The 23970-nt window shown below is 36.2% G+C and overlaps 1 protein-coding gene across 3 annotated transcripts in view; it reads left to right on the forward strand.

Annotated features, from left to right (window-relative positions):
* Nucleotides 1–533: 533 nt before the first annotated feature.
* Nucleotides 534–23970, forward strand: part of LOC125233001 (homeobox protein homothorax) — a 430647-nt gene continuing 407210 nt past the window's right edge. For 2 of the 3 annotated variants that reach the window (XM_048138864.1, XM_048138865.1), the window contains exon 1: nt 534–816. In XM_048138864.1, coding sequence (XP_047994821.1) covers nt 802–816 — 15 coding nt within the window. In that variant the 5' untranslated portion in view covers nt 534–801. The remainder of the gene's footprint in view (nt 817–23970) is intronic. The other variant, XM_048138867.1, reaches the window with a different exon arrangement.

Genomic DNA, 23970 nt, shown 5'->3' on the forward strand with positions numbered 1-23970 from the left:
TCGCACTGTACAATTTTTTCGCAATTGTGTCGTCTTGTACGCACTTTGTGAATTTTCTAGTAGCATTTGTCCGAAATCGTAATTGGTACTCGGGAGGATTAAGTCAATGCTGTCTAAACCACATGCTTTACGTCGAGTTTCTAGGACAAAATGCGTACCTTATTATGTGCCTTATTAAGCCCATGTCTTGTTATAAGAAAAAATATAATAGCAAATAAATACGGCTACTCAAAGTTGTCCCCATATTTAACGATACAGTCCTTATATTCATACCAAAATAAAGGCAGGCATATAGAGCCGGATCATGCACATCGGCATCACACACGTTCCGTACGAGAAGACAGCGATTTTGATTAGCCATAGAAAATCCGAGGAAACTCTGATTAAGGCGAGAAAAAAGCGCGCGCGACCGTCTCTGTCGGCGCAGCGGCGCGGAGTGAGGCGGCGCGCGGCGGAGTCGGCGCGCGCTGCGGGCCGGCGGGCGCGGATTGGAGGCGCCGCGCCGGGCGGGCCGCCACGCCCCGGCGTCGGCCCCGCTCGGCGCGGCCGCGCCAGTGTCCGCTAGACTGCCGAGCGCGCCGGGCCTCCCGCTTCCCCGCGCCTCGCTCGGCCACGCGTCCCGTGATCGAACAATTCAAGTCAACCGTCGCGAGTGCAGTATGACACTAGTGAGCTAGCGGGCCGCTGTGACGGTGTCTGTTGTGTATGTGTGCACGTGCTTGTGTGTTGTGTCGGGGCCCGTGACGAAAAACTTTCGTTGTGGCCAGCGGAGCCTTGCACCCGGGCTCGGGCCGAGCTTTCATGGCTCAGCCTAGGGTATGTACCGCGAACACCTGTCAGCTGATAGCGCCGAGTGAACGGCCTAAGTGATAGCGAGCTTGATAATGTTCATAACAAAGAATAAACTCCCACTATGCATAATAAACTCCACATGAAACAATCTCACAACACTTATTATGACATCCGTCCAGTTAAACGAATGTTTTGAAGCAGTAACTTAAATCAGTATTGAGACATGTTGAGGCACATTAAGCATGGCCACGCCGGTGAACTGTTTTAACAAGTGACGCACGTTAGGAATACGTAACGAGGCCTGGGAAGAAAACGAAATGCATTTCATACGTAATTAACCGACGATAACGTAATCAACATAATAAAGCATCTAGCGCGTCGTAAAAACGGATGCGTCGGGTTCATTAAAAACCTAGCCGTAAAAGTGAGTAGGTATTCAAAACGAAATGGTTAAAGTCAGGTTCCGTAGCACGCGAGGTGATAGCTGGGACCGTGAATAAAGGAGATAAAATTGTGTGCAGCGGGGGGCTTTTGTTAGCTGCTCTCTTGGCTCCATGGGGCTTGTACAAGCAGCTTTAAACGCACGGTTGGGCACAAAAGGGCCTATCTGAGAAACCAACAATAAAATTCAATTGACAATGACAGAAAAAAGGTCCTTTGATACCACAAAGATGCACTAACGGAATTTTTTTTTTGGCTTTCAAAAGATTTGTCGTCGCATTGTTTTTAATCCTTTACTTTGTATCGCTTTGGGTCCTTTTATTATTAAATTACTAGGGCAGTAAAATCCTTGATGTGTTCGAATCAAATACAATAGGTACTTTGTAATTTATTACTTGAAAATAATTTTGAACAATTATGGGAATTAATAATAAAAACCTTATTAATACATACCTATCAACTGTTAAGTACCTCTATCACACGTCAAAGATATAAATAAATAAATAAACCAACTCTACTTTAATATAAATATCAATGTCAAATGCAACCATCATAAAATATTGTATTTTCACAATTACATACGGATAACATTTCAATACGGATTCAAAATTAAAAACACACTGTTTACCGAAGTCGGCGCAGTCATCTAAAATTTTATACTCAAGTCGGCGTTAAAATGAATCAGGTACAACTTTTTAATATGAATATTAATTTGACATTAATAAACTTGTTATTATTTTATCTATCCGATAGCGTATAGGTACAGGCCATTACAATCGGCTTATCAATATACGTAGATTGGTGTCATGAGATTTTATGACACCGTAAAACTAATCTCACTTGACCACACACGGTTGATGGTTTAATAAAATAGGAATTCTAAGTTTAAAACGTTAAATCTTAAAATATAATCTCTTCAAGCTACACATAATATATTCAATATAAAATGTAAGTGCTTATGAAATCTAGGTATTCTATTTTAGTATTCAGTTCTTTATTTACTAATATTGACACGAAAGCCATTTTACAGAACAAATATTTTTTTCGTATTTGATTGATTAGTTAGACAACGGCAACTGTAAAATAAGATATAAATCAAATGAAGTATCTTTTACTGCATTAAACATATGTCCTAAGACTCTGTTTCGCCTAGGTAAGTTTTAAAACTAAGATAGGTAGTAACTTAGTACGCGCGGGTATACACTATACTTGCAACGAATTTGATATACCTACCTACCTACCTACCTACCTAGTTCAAACATATTTTATAGGTTCTTCGGCTTAAAAAATAGAACTAATAATTAAAAATAAATTAAATATGGTATTAATACTGTACGCCTATTAGAAAACTAGTAGGTAATAAAAAACTACCCAAAGGCAAGTAGGTGGTTATCGTAAAGTCTTGTGATCTTTAGTTATGAACATATGAAAAAAAAACCTTGTAATTAGAAAAGTGATTAAACAAATAAAATGAATACAGAAATATGAAAGAAAAGAAAGAAAGAAAATACATTTATTACGACCAGAAGGTTACTTATATACTAGAATACATAAACACAACATGTAAATACATAATGTTTGATATAGTGGTCGCAAAAGGACACCACTCAGCATATGCTCTGGCACAGATGGTGCCACAGCGCTGGTCTTCCGTGGGGCCCAGGGTCGGTCGATAGTGTAACACAATAAGTGAGGGTACAGTAAGATAACATTTAGAGATACAATTCACACTAAAACCATAACAAAAAGTCAAATATAGATGTCTATAATATTTATAAGTAGATTATATTTCTAATTACACTATTTTATGTGTTTATAAGTTCCACCGAGCCGTGTGTTAAATGTGGATATCTAAGGAATTTAATTTCTATGGTCGATTCGCTTTTGTCATTATAAACCGGTGGGCAGTTTATAGACTAATAAGAACCGAAACGACCGGATAAAATATATTTACAGTAATAATATAACTATGTAGATTTTTTTATTTCATTGCAATAATTATTGTTTAGACAGGGGATAACTACTAGGGACTTAAACAGCTGTATAGTATATTCCTTAATGTGTGTCTATAAAATCAATTTTAAAAACACATTAAATCTTTAAATTATGATCTCTTACTATTTGAAGCACCTAAACCTAAATTTAATATAAAATATTCATATTCTTATCGTTTAACATACATACGTGGTAGTTGTGCTCATTTTACTATAAGTCATTTTATAAGTACACTTGAATAGAAAACGTATAATCATAAGTATACCCCAAGCCCAATCCCGGCGTAGGCCGTCGGACAGAAGTCCAACCTACAGCGGTTCGATTGGGGTGTGTCTTGTCTTGTCGGATACCTACTTGTCACAAAAAGCTCTACTCGTAGGTATTTTGCGAACGTTACTACCTTTTATGATTATTACATTTATTTTAATGTTTGTAAAGTTGGAAGTATGTAACAATAATTGTTATGCATTTTTGAAACTCACAAATAAGAATAAAATCAGGTATTTGATTTATCTTGAAAATAGGTAAAGTCTTTAAATATTACTTGCTCGCAGTTTTGTCTATAAGTGTTCTACAAAGTTAGTCATCTTTATTTTATAAAAATAAATATTTATAGATAAGTCACATAACAAAAAGTAACTATTAAATAGTACTGATAAAAATGAATGTAGAAATTGATGAACAAAAATACTGCTTGAGAATATAATTTATAAATATGCTTGCTTTCTTTTTTTTGAAGATTATTGTAATTATACTTGACCGTGACATTTGACTTAAGTTTTTAAATCAAAAAAGGTTTAATACTATTGACAAAACACAATTTTCCTTAACAGTGTCAGGTAGAGACAAAATCAATAATATATTTCTTAATCCCTTTATGATACCAGCAAGTATTTTACGGATTTGTAAATCTTATCGGGTGAGTGATAAGTAGATTAATTAGTTGGGAAAAATAGTATTACCAGCAATTATGAGGGTAGGATTAATAAAATCCATAAAAGGATAGATATATATTCTTATATTCCTACGTATATTGCATATACCTACGACTTTTAATAAAACTGTATAATATTTAAGTAGGTAAATTAAAATTCAAGAATATTCGTGTTTTATAGCATGTTTTACATTTTAGGCACGTTGGCTTCCTAAAAAATACTAAATACCTACAGTTCTGGTTCTCAATTCGAAGAATAAATTATTTTCATTATCAGACATTACATTTTATCAATCAAAAGTTAACGTAATAAATCAAAATGTTGATAGTCGAGTATTTGATTGAACTAAACAAATCAATCTTCAATATTACTATTTAAGTCTTTAACCGTGGAAATATTTAATTAAATACAAAAGTAAATAAAATTGTAGATTATGTTCCACATTATAGAGCAATAATAGTGTATCTAATATTTGAAATCGCGTTTCTTATTAAGTAATATAGCGTGTCGCGTCGTGATGACTTTTTTCTTTTTTTTTACCCGGCGCGCCGCCGCCGAATTTTACTGGCCAGTACCTATTAATAAAACGCTTGTAAGTAGCTTATAAATTGCCTAAAAACAATATCGGTCCGAAATTATATTTACACAAGGCTTGTCCGAACATTGTCATGGACTAACATATCATAAAGTTTATGATATATCCGATAGTGTTATCATTTTGTCTGTTAATCGCAGATAATGTTCCCTGTGGCCCAGTAATTGTGGATTGATAACACGTGTTTTGGAAACGCATATTTTGGTCAAAATACTTGAGTAGTGTTTGGCGTAGATTAATTGTGAATTATCGTCCGTTAATGGCCATGTTATGACTTATGAGTCAGATGTAGGTTTTAGATTTTTCTATAAAATAAGAACTCTGGGTTTTACTCTATATTGAGATACCTACCTATTTTAGTATGGTGCATTTCGGCAGTTTTGTAAATGGGGTAATTTTCATAATAGCTAATATTTACTAGATGAAAGAGATGAACACTTTAACAACCATATTCTTAAGCAAACCTTCTCACGATATCATGCTTAGGTACTGTTGTTACGATAGAAAGTCCCTGTACCTAGAATAGGACATATTAGTAGTTTTCAAAAAGACGCTTCCTGAGTAACTCCAATGCACTTTATAGATGTATGAAGACTAACAATATGTACATCTATTGACTTTATCGAGTGGCCTCTACAAGACGGCGAACTCTTAAAAATTCAACGATTTCGAGGAATCTGAAATTCACGACAGGCACGAATTTTCGTCCTCTTATGGACTTGTAATTTGCCTTGTAAGACATTTCAACTCCACGCAAAGGTCACATTTCAATTTTCATCACATCAGAACATGTCATAAATCTTGAACAATCGAGCCAACATGTTGGCGCGCAAGCTCGGGCGTAAAAGATCCGCAAAAGTATCGCGTTAGAGGTGGCGAGTGCGGCTCTCAATGGCAGTAATAAATATTTGGCAACAGTTCCCGAAATCTACTTTAAACCTCATAAAACGGACCAAATGCGCATACGACAGTTTTAAACATTAAACAAAAACATTTTTATACGATTAACTAAATTACAGGTTCGTTTGAAGTTATTTTTTTATTTTTCTAAGATGGCGCCGATCCGCGGGCGTTGCGACCGTTCTTAGCGCATTAAACTTATTATTGGCACTTACTCGAACAGTAAAGATAATACCGGTATTGTATAGGCAATTCTGTTCACATTTCACGATAAACACAAGTCGATTTTATGTTTTAAGTGTTGGAAAACGCTTCGCCATTAGTACTGTCGCGTTCAGAGATAAGGTTACCTACGTTAGGTCTCGTTCCGAAGTTTTTAGGACCGCTAATAATGACGTGAAAGTGTTAAGTTACGACATGTTACGGAAGTTATATTACTAACTAGACACTTAGATAGCGACTCGTTACGTACCATAACCTAACAGGAAAAACTCTTCTAATGATTAAATTATGCATTTTCCGAAAAAACCGTTCCGTCCATTACTCAGCGCAGATTAGAAAGCTACGAATCTAAAAAAAACGCGTCTTTCTCGATTCGAATTTGTTTTCTAATTTCAAATATGGAAGTTCATTTCGGTAACAGATAAATGTCACTTAAAACGGTCATTGCCTCGGCCGCCGTGAGCAGATAAATTAGTAGTTATATAATAGTGATGTATCTGTTTATGTATGCGGAATGATATATTGGTTTTGATATAAACTGGTAAGACTAGCTCATTTACGTTTTTAATGCGATATGGCGATTACGAGTGGCCATTATTTTTGTTAAAAATCTATGGAACGTCTTCAAGCCGGATCATTTTCGTATAAAAAAAGCCTTTTCCGCTTTTAAAGTGTATTCTAACGTTGACGAATAAAAAATATAGATACATATTATTTTATTTGAAATCGACGACAGCAGGTATGTGATGCGAAAATTTTAAGATATATCTTATGTTAGGTACCGATTTAGCAAATAATTAAATCAAGTTAAAATGGCGAGAATGAGCTTTCAAAAGCTGTTACGCAGAAAGAAGGCTTATAATACCAGGAATCATTTTGACAGTATTTTGAGGGACTTAAATTTACAGCCGTCGGGAGCTTACGCGAGCTTTATGTTAAAGTTTATTTCATTTCGTGAAAATGTTTAGCTTTTACTGAATATTCAACGGAAAGTGAATAAAAGCAGAATATTGAAAGATACATAGGCAATGTAAATTAGTTCAATTAATTATTGTTGAAATGTCATATGTAGAACTTACCAGTAACTTAGAGTAGGTATTTATATTAAAAAAAACCATAATTTTAATTGCAGAAAGTCTTGTTATGATAATGACACGTACTTATCTAGTTACAATTATGTTTTATGAACTTAAACGTAATCTATTTTGTTAAATACTTAAAATACTTTCAAATAAATTAGCCAGGAACAATTCCATTATAGACTTGTAATTCTGAAGACACTTTGCTTGGCAAAAAACCGTATTTTAGCATAATGCCATCATTGGAATCAATACAAATCAGTCTATAGCCGACGCGCTTTATAAACGCACCCACTAATTTGTTATTTAAATTTCGCTGTTCCGTTCCATTTTCAAATTTGAATTTGGATTCGAACTGGGCTCTAGATGCGTCGACTCGGCGCGCATTCCGACCGCAGTCGAACATACCCGAGGGCAGGTACCGAACTCTCATTGTTTTATTCGCAGCGCGTTCCTTTTTCAATTTGAATATCGCTGTTCATTTTCGAATTGGCTCTTTGTAGACGCGCCTTAATTGCGCACTTTGGATTCAGTGCTAATTCGCGCGCTCGCTAATTTGACCGTTTATTGTGTTCCAAAATGTCCGACATCCTTTTTAAAATCAGCCCAGAATTTTAATAAAACACCTAGCCGACGCGGCTGTAGTGTTGCCAGCTATAATCTAGGAGAGTACATAAATCAAACGTAATTTTGAGCTGGCAACGATATTCGTGTAATAAATAATTCTTGAATTAAATTCAGAGTGATGTCGGTGGTTCTTGTCACCTGGACTTTGAAATATTATTCCTAGTAGCGCTAAATACCTGCAAATAAATATTCGGGACAGAGTTTCTCCTACTTTAATTAAACAGTAATATGTAAAGCGCTTCTTTTTTCGTTTTTGTTTAGCTTCTTTACGACATAGCGTGAGTACGACCAATCATAACCGTAACTCCGCAAAATGATTTCCTTTGGGTTATACTTAATTATAAGCCGGGTTCTAAACAGTGCTTTGAACAAACATTTTAAAATTATAATAAGAACGTAAGGTTTCTAATGCCGCTAAGCAGTTGTTCGTCGACACAAAGTCTGCTATCGCCCATCGACATAACTGTGTCCTCCCTAAGTCCTCTAATACGCCGCCACGATTTAGAGTTGTACATTAAACAATATTAATTGACGGGAGATGACTCGCCACTATCGAGCCGGGGGCTGCAACAATGCCTCTAAATACCACGCACTGGCCGGCCGGCCAGTGTTTACCGAACGTACGATTCCAAATTAAAAAAAAATACTTTTTTTACTCTGTGGCTTTTGGTGTGTTCTTTTTTCGGGACGATAACGAGGTTTGAAATTGGAACGCAGCGTCGCTGGCCTGTTTAGCGCGCTTTTTCGATGACACTTCAGAGTTATGGCCGCTGTAAGATGAATAGAGAGCCGTTACGGGTAATTAGTGTGCCTTATCTGTTAGATTAGCGCTGGTTCGGCGCCGCGTTTGAATTACGTGTCGATTCGGTTTTATTTCGAGCGGTTTAGTCGGTCACAACATGAGGCCAGGGCGATGACCAAATTATTGCCAAGAACGAGTCCCGCCGGTGGCACACCCGACGCGTCCCGCGTTGCGAGCTTTGCGATAAAATAAAAACAAATTGTTATGAGAAATCAAACAGGTTACTTCTGTACCTAATATTGGAATAGACAGCATATTATTCAAGACGAGGTGGAATCATTCTTATTAATGTTGTTGATATTAGAATAATGTGATTCATTAGTTGCTACATTATTGCAAAACGGGTTTGGTCGGGGAAAGAAACAGAAATGTGGCGGTCGGAGCGCGTCACTCAGAATTCGAAGTTTAAATAGTCAATCACGAGCGGTGTGGCTAATCTCGCATTCACGGGCACAATGCCGGTAACGAACGGACAAGCGGACAGCGCAATAAGGCGCGCGTGGGCGGCTTTATGTCAACGTTATTTATGATCTGACCTTTTTTTAAAAGATTTTTTACGCTGGTAACACTGATAGTGGAATTTTGAAAGTGGTACTTTCGAAATTAAAAAGAAAACTTGTGAGAAAGATGAAACTAATGACAGTAATCATGAATAAGTTAGTGCCACACTCACTCGCCCTTTAAACGACTAATTAATGTTTGCGTATTAAGTATCTTTAAAATGTAAGATATAAAAAAGCATAACCAACTTTATTAGTCACATAAAAGTCCTTTAAGCACTTATTTTGATTCTTTAATAAGAGCAAAAGGAGACGGGCGTCGCGACGAAAGGAAATCGTTATCTTAACGAGGTTATATTTACCTAAGTGAAATCAGAGACTGGGGACCCTCAGACGATACCACTATCGTGGGTCGCGGGCCAGCTATTGACCCCACTGTTTACATTCTATGAGATATATTCCATAAATAAATACGCGCAATTCGCGATAACTCGAGCACTTTCAATTTGTAAACCTAATCTAAGGCTACAAGGTTAACGGTCTCTTAAAATCAATTTCGAGACCACAGATAACACTAGAGTGCGGTGGGTCCGCGTTTGTTTTTAAACAGTGCAATTTAAAAATGGAATGGAAACTAAAACTTTCATCCGACGCCTTTAGTCGAATGTTATGGCTTCCTACGATAAATCTGCCGGCGAATCTCTAGAATCCACCGTCGAACATAGCTCACGCGTCTATTTATAAAACTCACGAAGAAAAACACTCTAACAAATTGAATATCGAATGCGACTTTTGCAGCTGGCCGGTAACCTTCGTTAGTTTTAGAACGGGCCCTACGATATTTCAAATATAGAACGCGAAGTGTTGCCAGTAATTAAGGCAGGCGTTGGTTGCGCGTTGGGCGTCGCGCGGTGTCCCCATGCGGATGGGCAAATGGAATAAATGGTCGTCTGGGCCCGCATCCGCCACGGGAGTCGGATACAACTCTTGCAGCGCTGCGGCTGCATTCTCACACCTCTCCACGCGCTAGCGACACATGCCAACGTAACACCCATTCATACAAACTGTGCGTACGCTGAGAGCACGCTTATACTGGATTGAATGAGTGCCCGAGTGTAAAAGTGGATGGAACAACGCGCCTGGATACAATTTTTCAATTAAATCGACCAGACAGAAGATCCCTAATAGGTGTCGTTAAGAAGTCGTGTGCCCGATTTTTGAACTGTCCCTGTAACGAGGACGTTTTATTAGTATTTATGATTCTGAAACAAATGGACATTCTCGTATCGTATCATGAATGAAGAGGAATTTATGACTTGTGGCGTAGTAAAACTAGTAAAGGTAATATAATAGAGTTTTTCTAAGTTTTACTGCCGCGAATGCTGTAAAATTCGATACGACCGTCCTAACGATGCTTGATTTACCACTATCAATTTAACAAAATACATAAAACACACACGAATCCGCTACTTCGGTTTAATGTTCGCGTTTATTGTGCCAATCTGCGTATCCTCTTATTGCGTACATGTGATCGTATCGCTTATAAATACCTACGTGTTATTAGGTATTGTGCGTTCGAATACATTATTCACTGTTACGAATCGCTTCTGGTGGCCCCCTAGACGTATGAATGCGTTGCCAGATGACAGAGGTGAGCGGGATGGCTATAGATCACAGGCGCGGGTGCGAGCGAGATGAAAGCTAAGGGTGGCGTCACAGACCCACCCCGCGTCGCGAACACTCGCCTGCGTTTGAAACGTCCTTCTACATGTATTTTTTTAATAATCTAACATTAAACCGGCCGCAAAAGTTTCGTTTTCAGAAAGCCACAACATTCGCTTACTCATACCCAAGTTAATTCTTCACTTCCCAGAACCGACCGACCTACGCTAATCTCCAAACCGCAATCGTAAAAAACGGATTTTGCAACTTAAATAACTCCACGATTAATACAAAGTTTAATTAGAAGTCCAGTCATCAACACTGACGAAGAAATATGTGGATCATATAGATCTTTCCCTTGTGCGCATTAGCCACTCGAAGAAACGAACACGTAAAACCATACGGCTCGCAAAAACCCGCCCAAACAACTTATTACTTCGTAGAGATTCCCAGCAAAAACCACAGGAATGCCATTTAAAAAAATTAAAACGCACGTTTTTATTTTTTCGTTATGGCAACACAAATGGACTAAAGGTTATCTCGAAGGAAAAAAGGCGGGACAGAGCGATTCCATTTTTAAAACGTATCATTTAATTTTGGAACCGGCTCTCAAGACGTCAAAAGGTAGTCATTACATATTTTGTGGCCGATAGCTTAGCGCCCTGTAGATTACGTTTCTATTTATGAGTTATGGTCAGAAAAACTCCCTCCGGAATGCTATAGTTTGATCAATTTCATAGGCGCATTGTGACGCGAAATAGTGGGTAAAAAGTAGCCTTTTCGCATTTTAAATACTCGTATACCGGTTCTATTGCGTCGAAGGTGTCAATGCTATCATTACAGAATTTTAATTACCCCCATCCCTTCGTACGTGTAGGAATGCGATGTGGCACTGACCTAAATAATTTATGGGAAAATATTTGTCTACGCCGATTTGGACCCAGTGCACGTTCGTTTTTTCTGGGCGTTATGATTCGAAATTAGAATAAAGTGATTTAAGCGGTCACACACGCTTTTACACTTGCCACATGGAGCGACACCCGCCTACGGGTGACGTAAGCGCGTCCCGGCTCCAACAAGCCCGCTTTGATTGATCGTCGCGTCTCCAAAACATTGAACACTTTCAGTAATGCGTTTGAATTTCGAACAACGGTTGCGTCAGCCATTATTTTAATCAGCCAGTGTTCGGAATTCAAATTAAATGTAATATTGAAATGTGAAAAAGCACTTTAGGGAAGAACGCGAGGTTATTGAGGTTGAGGCAACAATTGAGATGGTCGTTTTGAACTTCGAATGCTTTTAGCCGTTATTTCACATTCAACAACCAGTGTAAGCAGGGATCCCACTATACGTATAGTTAGTTACAGGTCCTTAGACCAAGTTTAGACTGGTTTTCAGAGACGAGCGTTTGTGAAGCGTTATTGAAGCCCTTGTTGGACATTCGATGTAACGGATCTTTGCGTAGGCTGGACATTCGTTTAATGCAAGAGGGGACAGTCCAACTGTTATCTTGCGAAAGGCCTACTTGAGATAAATATAAGATGACTCGTTGGGAAAATTTGTGTTGAAGTTCTGGGAACCTAATCTAGGTAAATCTGCGTAGATATCTACGTAATTTCTTCTTAATTATAAATTAGTCACGGTGTATCATCCGAACGTCGCGTTGGAAGTAAATATTCACAGTTCAAATTTGTTTTATTTCTGAAATCGCAAACTGAATCTATATTTATACTCTGATTAGTAGATAGTGGACATGTAAAATGAATAGATAAGCAAAATTGTTTAATATAGAATTAATAACATTTTCCTACTCTAGGTACTTTATTGACCGCGATATACCTATAGATTATTTTAGGATATAAAAAGTAAAAAAAAATTTTTTTTTACTATTTAAGGTAGGTTAGTTATTCCTATTAGGTAGGTCTATGTACTTTCTTTTAAAGTCTTGCTAACCTATATTAAATTCTTCTGAAATAACCTGTTTTTGCTTAACTTACTATTAATCTTATGAGAGCACCTAAATAGCATTTTTGCGACTAAAACACTATAAATCTGAAAGTGATTCTATAGCCTTGTTATCGCGTGACCAAAACAGCCACCATCTTAATCATTGACGTTTGATTGTAGTCGCCATTTTGTTTTAAATAAACTAAAATAGAGTGGGACATTATTTTTCGGCCAGGTCAAGGCTGTAGTGGCTTAAAAAATAAATACTTAGTTATGAAAGAAACTGCTCAAGTTAGTCAAGAAAGCACGGAAATCACCATACATGTGCTTTTAAAATTCGAAGAGTTCCCTCGACTCTTCATGGATCCCATCATCAGAACAGCTCCAGATTCATATGGGACGACTACTCTTTTCAAATAAAAAAATTATTATTGAAATCGGACTCGGGTCTCGGAGTAATCAGGTGACATACATAAAGTGAACCCAAATATATAACCTCTCTTCTTCTTTATTTTCAGTAAAGAAGTCGATTAAAAAAAGCCGCTAAATTCAATGTTTTTATAAGAATAAGAACCATTGCTCCACATTTTTTTTAATTTGCCGCCTTTTTTTAGTTATAAGATTTGCTTTATCGCATATAGGTCTAGGGATAGCTAAGCCCTAGCTAAGAAAACCTAAAATAAATGTTAGGTGTTGGTTTTCATCCCTTTTATTTAATCCCAACATTTATATAACTTTAGATTGATCGACCATGAGGGCCACATATAATGACATTGTGCACTGAAAGGTTGCAAAAGTATCAAGACTTTGCTCTTAAAGTATCAAAACTGCTAAAAATTACGATATAGTAGTAATTTCTACGTCAATATAAGATTAGTTATAATTATGACATTATGATAAGCTATCAAGACACCAGATACAGTGGGTACACATGGCGCAATGGCGCACGCATATAAACAAAATCTTTCGTGTTTAGTTACTTCATTGATAACGAACAAAGACTTATTGGATCTATTAAATATTAATGTAATATTTATATTTGACGACCGGTCTGGCCCAGCGCGTAGTGACCCTGCCTGGCCTGCCTTGCTACGCCGCGGTCCCGGGTTCTAATTAGGGTATGCAAAAACCGGTTAACTTAAAAAACCGGTTAATAACCGAAACTTTTCCTTCAAAACCGGTTAACCGGTTATTAACCGGTTTTGAGGATTTTTAGTAAATGGCCGTACTACGCAATAATTACCATTACCTTTAAGAATTCTGATGTTGATGATATCGTAGCAGGTATTACTTGCACGATGAAGATCATTTTTATCCAGTTTTTTGCGAATTTGGTAAATGCGGAAATTGCTAAAAAAAGGCCTGTGTGGTTTGAATGTGATTCGCCAGTTGCGTATTCTAGGCATGTCGCGAAGGTCTACTGCAGCTCCCAGAGCCCCTAGTAAATCTAGTAATACAAGCAATTGATGTAAGAAAACCAAGATCTCCATTTTACCTTTCTTTTAAAAAATATAGTTTGAAATATACGGTAGACTCCAGTTACAACGACGCTCAAGGGACCGCTGATATTACGTCGTACTAACCGGATGTCGTACTATTGTGACTTGTTTAGTTAGAAAAGTCCTTTTTAGTATGCGTGCTTGCTCATCATTTGTAAGTAAAGCTAGTTTATACGCAATCGAAAAATACAAATTGGGTTCTATTTAGCTTATAGAGGTAAGATTAGTCCCGAAGCGAACAAATTGTTAAAATTTTAATAGCAATATTCCAAAAAGTTACTTGGCCACAATGTAATTTTGCTACTTGTTGTAGGCAAGACAGGGGGCCGTGCTTGGGTGGAAGTAGCTTTGTTTCCTCAATTTACTAGTAAAACTAAAAACGTTGTCGCTCGTCGTTGCAATCGGACTTGACGGACGGATTCTGTGTATAATGACGACCGGTCTGGCTCAGTCGGTAGTGACCCTGTCTGCTAAGCCGCGGTCCTGGGTTCGAATCCCGGTAAGGGCATTTATTTGTGTGATGAGCACAGATATTTGTTCCTGAGTCATGGATGTTTTCTATGTATATAAGTATGTATTTATCTATTTAAGTATGTATATCGTCGCTTAGCACCCATAATACAAGCTTTGCTTAGTTTGGGGCTAAGTTGATCTGTGTATAAGGTGTCCCTAATATTTATTTATTATTATTTATTAAAATGTGTCGTAAAAAGCGGCTGGTCGTTAAAATCGGAGTCGTAATAAACGGATGTACTTTCATACTATCACATACGAAAACCAAATAAATACCTGTGCTTATGTCGTTGTAAGAGGTTGGACGTTAGGTCTACGCGGAGTCGTAACTAACCGGACTCTACTGTATTGTATAAAATGTATAATTGAGTAGACTCGGGACTAATTTTTAAAATAAAATCATTACAGATAATAATGTTGTCAATGAAACGTAATCAATAAATCTTTATTATTACAAAACATTAAATAATTACGTATTTTTGAACCTTTTAATGCCTAATTTTCCAAATTTTGAGAAATAAATACAGTTTCGGTTATTAACCGGTTAGAGACTATAAAAACCGGTTTTTAATAGAGGCCAAAAAGTCTCGGTTAACCGGTTTTTCGGTTAACCGGTTAACCGGTTTGCACACCCTAGTTCTAATCCCGGTAAAGGCATTTATTTGTGTGATGAGCACAGATATTTGTTCCTGAGTCATGGATGTTTTCTATGTATTATATAAGTATTTGTATATTATATATGCCGCTGTCTGAGTAACTACCTGCAACACAAGCCTTCTTGAGCTTACTGTGGCACTAATCAATCTGTCTAAAATGTCGTATAGTATTTATTTATTTATTATTATTTATATGAGCCTAGAGTGTCCCACTGCTGGGCAAAGGCCTCCCTCTTCCCTTTCCACGTATCCCGGTCCTGACCCGTTTCCCACCAGTTCTCATCAAAAGCGTCAAGGTCATCTCGCCAACGCCGTCGAGGCTTTCCGCGACCCCGGGTTCGATTTGGTGGGACCCAATTGGTTGTCGCTTTAGCCCATAGGTCATCCGGCATACGACAAACGTGCCCTGCCCAGTCCCACTTAAGCTTGGCGGCAGTTTCAGCTACGTCAGTTATCCGTGTTTTTTAGCGTAGTAAGAGTTTGGAGCGTAGTGTGAAGTTTCTGATGCGATCGGTCAACTTCACGCCGAGTATACTACGCTCCATGGCACGCTGACAGACCTTGAGGGCGGATTTCTGAACTTTTGTCAAAGACCAAGTCTGTGCTCCGTAGGTCAGGATGGGGAGAATGCACATGTCCATGAGCTTTCTTTTTAAAGATATTGGGAAGTCACCCTTCATTTATTACCTAATGTATACCTAATGTATTTATTATGTAATGTGTTACTCAACTTAAACCAAGTGCATCTATGGCCTTACCCTTGAATTACTAAATATACAAAACTATGAATATGTATGTCCGTATGTAACACGCTGGCTGTCAATCTAGAATTCCAACGTGACACACCTTTAATACACAACTTAATTTAGCTATATGACATACAGCGTGTAAGTCTTATACGGGCAATAATTAAGACCAGACATGGAATTCATTAGTGTTATCATTAAGTGCGTTTCTAAGTTTTTCTTAATTTTCACCCTATAATTATTTTTTGAAACCTCAGCAGCAATGTACTGTAAACAAAAGTTACAATGACAGTTAATGACATTAAATATGCGATATGAGCTTTTAAAAGTAGCTAACTGTCAACAAGCGTTGCACGCGTGTGCGAGTGAGATTACATTGCAAGTTGATTTATTTTGTATGAATATACATTGTTATTATCAAATCTAAAAGTTATCTAATTACATTTATCACGTTCTAACTTACCACCGTTAAAAGATTCGCTCGTATTAGATTTACACACTGTATGTCATGACTAATATAGATGTTATAGAACATCAAAAGGTGCTTAGGCAAATGCTTATGTTAGATACGTGCGAACATCTTATGGACAATTATATTCATTATATAATTACCGTTGTATGCAGCTGGGTGATGGCGAGTTAGATATACATATATGATATGATAATTATCTATTTATACATAGGTATGAAGACTCTGGTAATTGATCATTATGTAATGCCTTAATCCAAAGAAGGTTTTTGAAATAGTTTAAAAATTGCGTCACCCGTGTGGTGACGGGTTAAGAATTTCACCACCCCCTTTCTTCCCGTGGGTGTCGTAGAAGGCGACTGTGGGATATGGGTAAATTGTGGCGTAGGCGAGAGGCTGGCAACCTGTCATTGCAATGTCACAGTTTCGTTTTCTTTCAACCCCTTATTTGCCAAGAGTGGCACTGTAACTTTAGCAGTTTCATGTGCTCTGCCTACCCCTATATGGGAAACAGGCGTGATTGTATACATATGTATGTATGTATTGTGTTGCTGTCTGTATAGAAATAAATAAATAAATATTATAAGGACATCCTTATACAGATTGACTGAGCCCCACGGTAAGCTCAAGAAGGCTTGTGCTGTGGGTACTCAGACAACGATATACATAATATACAAATAGGTACTTATATCCATAGAAAATATCCATGACTCAGGAACAAATATCTGTGCTCATCACACAACCAAATGCCCTTACCGGGATTCGAACCTAGGACCGCGGCGTAGCAGGCAGGGTCACTACCAACTAGGCCAAACCATATAATATAATATGTAAGTATTTGTATATTATATATATCGTTGTCTGAGTACCCACAACACAACACAAGCCTTCTTGAGCTTACCGTGGGCCTCAGTCAATCTGTGTAAGAATGTCCTATAATCTTTATTAATTTTATTTATATTTTAATGTGAAAACGAACTTATGTTAAGCAAGTAAACGACAGTACCTATATGCTACAGTAGACAGTAGGTAGGTAAAATACAATAGAAATATTCTTTATTGCTCACCAACATAACAAGATTACATCAATCATCAAAAAATTAAGCACATAACCATGGTACATATTTTTAAATTAAAGGAAAAATTGAAAAATTTACACCTCCGGCAGGACTCGAACCTGCGACCTTTGGCCTTGCCGGGGCCATACATTACAGCCCAAAGGTCGCAGGTTCGAATCCTGCCGGAGGTGTGAATTTTTTCCATTTTTCCTTTAATTTAAAAATATGTAATATCGCTCGCAGACGTTTCTGCATGATAAAAAACAAATATAACCATGGTAGATAAGTGGCGGTCTTATCGCTGAAGAGCGGTCTCCTCCAGACACCCAAAACACCTTTGGGGACAGTGTGAGGTTTATTAGGAACCTTTTATTTGTCATGATCACATTTTATTCTACCATATAAACGTCATATACTTCGCTATTCAGCGATGATAATTTAACCATGATTACTCAGAAGGCCACAGATAGGTATATAATAATAACCTATTCGATTAGATTTGCTAATGGAGCCACGTGAAATACGATATAATAGCTAGGATTTATCTTAATGCCTATCTGTTTATCCTGTACTTGTCATTTTTAATTAAGTTAGTAAGAATTTACATGAATTAATTTGTAAATATTTTGCTCCGGCAAAGCCAGAGGTTGCAGGTTCGAGTCCTGCCGGAGGTGTGATTTTTTCCATTTTTTCTTTAATTTAAAAATATGTAATATCGCTCGCAGATGTTTTGTAAAGTTTGCATAAGATAGATAGATAGATAGAATACTCTTTATTGGCACACCTCAGCAAAAGATACAGTGGAGACAAAACAAATGATTATAAATAGAGGCAGACAACCAGGTGGTCTTATCGCTAAAAAGTGATCTCTACCAGACAACCTTTATATGTAAAGATACTTCTAATTATTGCATGCCTTGTAGTGACTTTAATAATGTTAGTTTTTAGTATCACCTTACCACTAAAACTTCTTTTAAGTAATTGTAGTGCACCGCAGGGTTAGCACATGATTGCCGCGAGAGTATGTCGCCGATCACACGTCTTCTTCTAATTGTACATACACATATGTCGCAGTAAGATAGATAAAGCCGTTATATAGTTATAACCCTAGGGATATAATTATACGTCGTAACATAGTTAAACGAAAGCGATTTATTGCTATCTTACTAGGAATATAACTATAATACGTTACTAGTTTAGTCAAATAGTTATATGACTGGATTCAGTTTAGTGAAATGATTGTAGACAGGAGTGTGGCGGTACGGCGGAGGTATAGTTATAACCCTAGGGATATAATTATATGCGTTAAACAAACAAACCACAGTGAAGAATTGTTTAGGGCAAGAATTTGTTAATCATTTCCAATTCAATGTGCTTATTCTCTCTAAATACACAGACGGATGGACAGAGTCGCGACATAAGGGTTCCTTTTGATTTTTTTTTTGTATAGAACTATAAAGAACCGGGACTCCCGGTTCCAGTCCCACTTAGAGACGTATTATAATTATATCCCTAGACTAAGTTTAATCCAGTGATATAATTATATAACTAAACTAGTACCTACCGTATTATAATTATATTCCTAGTAAGATGGTTATGAATCGCTTTTGTTTAGCTATGTTACGGCATATAATTATATCCCTAGGGTTATAACTATACCTCTGCCGGACCGCCGCACTCCTGCCTACAATCATTTCACTAGACTGAATCCAGTCATATAACTATTTTACTAAACTAGTAACGTATTATAGTTATATTCCTAGTAAGATAGCAATTAATCGCTTTCGTTTAACTATGTTACGACGTATAATTATATTCCTAGGGTTATAAGCGACATATACATACATACATACAATCACGCCTGCATCCCATGAAGGGGTAGGCAGAGCACATGAAACTACTCAAGTTTCAGTACCACTCTTGGCAAATAAGGGGTTGACAGAAAACGAAACTGTGACATTGCAGTGCTTCTAATTGTATTAATGACATAGGGATGGGTAGCCTATCTCGACAGCGACATACTCTCGCGACAATCATGTGCTAATCGTGCAGTAGTGTAACTTTTTTTTATGGGATAGGAGGCAATCGAGCAGAACTTAAATATAAATGGAATTTTTAGTCGAAATCGTCCCATCTTGCTATGCAGTTTAAAAAAGTCCAAAAATGTCAAAAGTAATTAAAACCTGTTTAAAATCAGCTGTATTTAATTAGTTTTATTACTCCATTTTGCATAAATCTATGCGTCATTTGATCTACTGATTTAGCGGTTTTACGATTATTGGCTATAATTAAATAATTATAAATAAATATTATAAAGATACTTTACACAAATCGACCTAGTTCCAATGTTGGCTTTATAAGGCTTGTGTTGTAGGTATTATATGATGATAAGTGCATTAAAGGAACCTTATGCGACATAAAAAGATATTCATGAATTAATTTTATACATATACATACTACATATACTTGAAGGTATGAACTAAAGAAAACCAATCACAATTAACAATTATGTTAAGCAAGAGTGAATAGGCTATTACTGAATCGGCGAGCTCCATCTTAGACTCTGTCTTCACTTTCCATCAGGAGTGACTATAGCCACAGCTATAGCCAAGCGCTGATCAGTCTACATAAAAAAAATCTTATTCATATTTCATATGACTTATAATTTCCTAACTCAAAATTTTATAAAAAAGGAAGAGTCATTTCTGTTCCTTTATTGGTAAAAATAAAAATATTTTACAGGTCATGTCAGGTTATCATAGAAATAGAAAGAAAGAAAGTTAAAAGGTACACAATAAAAATAAATTACCTACTTACATTACTTTACTTTAAATTACATAAACCTAGACATAGCAAAGCAAAGACAAAGCAAAGTAGTGCGAACACTTTAGAGCGTTTTCATATTATCCAATCCGATATCGGATGTAGGAAGGATATAAAATGAAAGCGATATTGTGGCGGGGGCGCATACAAAGATGGCGGCTTTAATATGTAAGATATCGGTCGTATACATCTGATATCGGATCGGATGTCAAAACGTTGTTAGACTATGCGTAATTATTGTAGTACAGTGTACACGGGTCCTAATAGAGCCGAGTGTACAGCCTAGGCTAACCACGTAATAACTGGCATTATTTTATTATCTATGCTAGATTTGTACGGTTCGCAATTGCATATGATTTGTTATTAAATCGCCGTTAATGAGGTTCGGTTAACGGATAATTTTGTATTTTACAATAGTTGGTTTTCCTTAATGTACAGTTAACCTAGAATCCTAGGCCACTGTAGAACCCTTTCACAGTAAAAGTCAAACTGACTTCTATAGCATATAAAGCACGGTGTCAATTCGACAGGGTTCTATAGTGGCCTAAGATTCTAATTGGAATGATGATGATGATTGATAAAAACTACGTATACGCATAAAACGTAACCGATAAATAGAGAAACAAAGTAAATTTGTCATTTATTTATATTGTCAATAAAAATATTCACTTTTGTGAAAAAAAAACCGCTATACTAATGCCTTCTTGTATTAAACGTCTTGGTATTAATATTCTATTTAATAATCTACGATAAATATAGAGTAAACCCATCTAAAATTACCTACTACTTTGCTATACCAATTAAAAACAGTTTAGTTTTCATGCATGAATAAAATATATCCAGCAATAAGGTTATACAACTAATTAAAACAAAATGAATAACGGCCGAGCTAAAAAACTATAATAAGTATTAATTATAACCCAAATAAAACACCTTGAAAAGGCTCACTATATACAGCCGGACAAAAAGAGTCGAAATGGAAGTATTTTTTTAATCATAGCAACACACACTGTTTTCAATCAAAAGTTGCCACATAGAAAGCGTTTCGCATAGACGGTGGCGCCCCTATTAATTTCTACCTTTTTTGCTAGTAACTATTATGCGACCACCTGCGATACACACACAGGTGGCTTATTAATAGTGCTTAAATCAATGTACCAGGCTTGTTCCTAGTCCATAATTTGCTTAATATGCCATAACCTAGGGAGCAAACGCTAGATTGCTACTCTCCCTTAGTTATAGTCCTATAATGGTCGTATAAAGGTCTAGTAAATGGTTAATAACGAATCATTACGTTACTGCAGTTTTAAGTAATGATTTAATTTCAAAGTGATGTTTGCGGTGTGTAATTTGGCGTTGCATTTTTTATGGCACAAGTTGTTTGCGGTTTATATAGTTTAAAATAAGGGGTTACCTAAATACTTGTGTTTTATACGGACATTTTGTATTTCTGTTAGTTCACCTTATTAAATATGAAAGGGTATTATGTGATACAAAAGTGACTTTTTAGACTATCATAAAGGGGTGCGAAAAAGACTAATTTAACCAATAGTTGTTGTTGAATATATTGAAGCTAACAAGATACTCACAAATATCTATCGTCAAAGTGTCTGAATATTCACATATTTTAGTTTTTTTTAATGAAACGATTATTGATTGTGATTGTGACCCTATAAAACAACATTATTAGCATTGTTGACATTGGTGTCCTAACAGTTTTAGGTTATTCAATTTTCGGTAGATGGTACGGTATGAAATTTTTTTTTTTTTTCAACTCTGTACGATTAAAAAAACCCTGTTATATTTCCTTACATTGAATTATTTAATTAAGTATTGAAAAATATTTAATAATTCCAATATTGCTCCTAGAGCTTTTACCCAAGCTTCTAACCTTTCCCACGTTGTGTCGCTTTTACTCCCTAGGGCATAATATTAATATTTATGCCCAGTTTATCAGCAATGGCGAACAATATTCACATCAGTAAAACAATTACTGCTTTTAACATCGGCGGTAACTAATAAACTCTATAAAGCCGTGAGTCCAATACCGTGCGTATGTAGCGTTGGCAAAACAGGGACACATTTAAAAAAAGTAAAAAAAAACCTGGAAACGGGATTGATATGTGAGGAGTACGAAAAAAAGACTTGTCTGTATTTCTTTAGTAGGTACTTTGTGTAATAATCTTAAAATAAATAAATAGTACAAGGTGTAACAAAAAATATGGGAATGGATTCCCATTATTTTTGGTAAGGGTGCCTTCAAAAAAACCGTCAAAAGAATGTAAAATTGATAATTTTAGTCGGTGAAATACTACACTTTCCGTTATCCAATAGATTTATTTAATTCAAGTTTCAGTTAGAGCATCTTATTACCTTGATTTTTATAAGACTGGATTTTTTAAAACTAACTCATTAAATTAATTATGAATTTTTCTCTAATGCACGTTTAAAAAAACTCACGTAAAAAGCTGAATTAGTCGATCTTATTCGTAAAATTTGGACAATTATGAATACTAAAACAGGTAAATTTATAATTCGTATATCGTGTACCTATTACAATCTTCTCAGACTACATTTTTATTATAAGGTTTTGAAAAAGAATAAACGAGGCTAAGACGAATTCAATTTTTTTTCAGATTTTACCTAAAATTAAGTGACAATTTCTTTGAAAAACTACATCACATCGAAGTAATTTTTGTAAAATTTTAACTTCTGATTAGCAGAAACGTCTGCAATCGATGCCGTTAGGCTTAGAATAAATTTAAAAGTGGAAAGTGGCCGTGAGTTCAAGTCTCACCCAAGGCAGACATTTTCCACTTTTAAATTTGTAATTTTTGTACTTGATGAATCTGCAACGTTTACTTAAATTGCTGTTATGCCTTAGTGATTATCAATTGCTATTATTTATTTTTGCCAATTTTTTAAAAACGAGCTTTCACCGGTACAATTATTACCACTTTTGGACATTTTCTCATATTTTGTTAGACCAAGTAGTATATATTTGTATGATCAAACGCTCGGTTGCGATTTCACTGTTTTTTACACGAAAGCCAATTTTAATAAATAGTTATTTGTTATACAAGGGGGCAAAGTTGTATTTTAACGCCGAGTGTTGAATTGAAAAACGAGCAAGTGAAAGGATTCTATAGTTGAACCACGAGCGAAGCGAGTGGTTCGAGAATAGAATCCTGAACTTGCGAGTTTTAATAACACACAAGAAGTAAAATACATTTGCACCCGAGTGTAACACAAAACTTTTCCCCTCACTATAGCGAGGAAACTACAACGCAAAAAATGCGTTTCTCACTGCTTCCAGTAGTTCCACAGGTGGTAAATCATCTTTATTACTAGATTCACCTACTTTTATCAATTTTAAAGCAGTTAATTTGACTTTATTCAAGGTCAAATTACTTTACCCACTAGTGGATAAAATGCGTTTTTACCAGTTGGTATTAAAGGACAAAACACGTGTTTCCGAGCTAGTGAGGGCAAAAGGAATAAACGGTATCGTAGATAATATTCTGACACGGAAATAATATTAGGCTATTGTATGAAGGAATGATTATTATCTAATCATAAATATCATAATACAAAACCAATGTACAAATGGCTGTCTGGAATTCTTGTAGTATATTGCAAATAATTATGTTCATGACTATATTCATGTAGATTTTGAAATCTTTTACCTTGATTTTACCTCTTCCTTTTA

The sequence above is a fragment of the Leguminivora glycinivorella genome, chromosome 13 (genome assembly GCF_023078275.1).
Source record: "Leguminivora glycinivorella isolate SPB_JAAS2020 chromosome 13, LegGlyc_1.1, whole genome shotgun sequence".
NCBI lineage: Eukaryota > Metazoa > Arthropoda > Insecta > Lepidoptera > Tortricidae > Leguminivora > Leguminivora glycinivorella.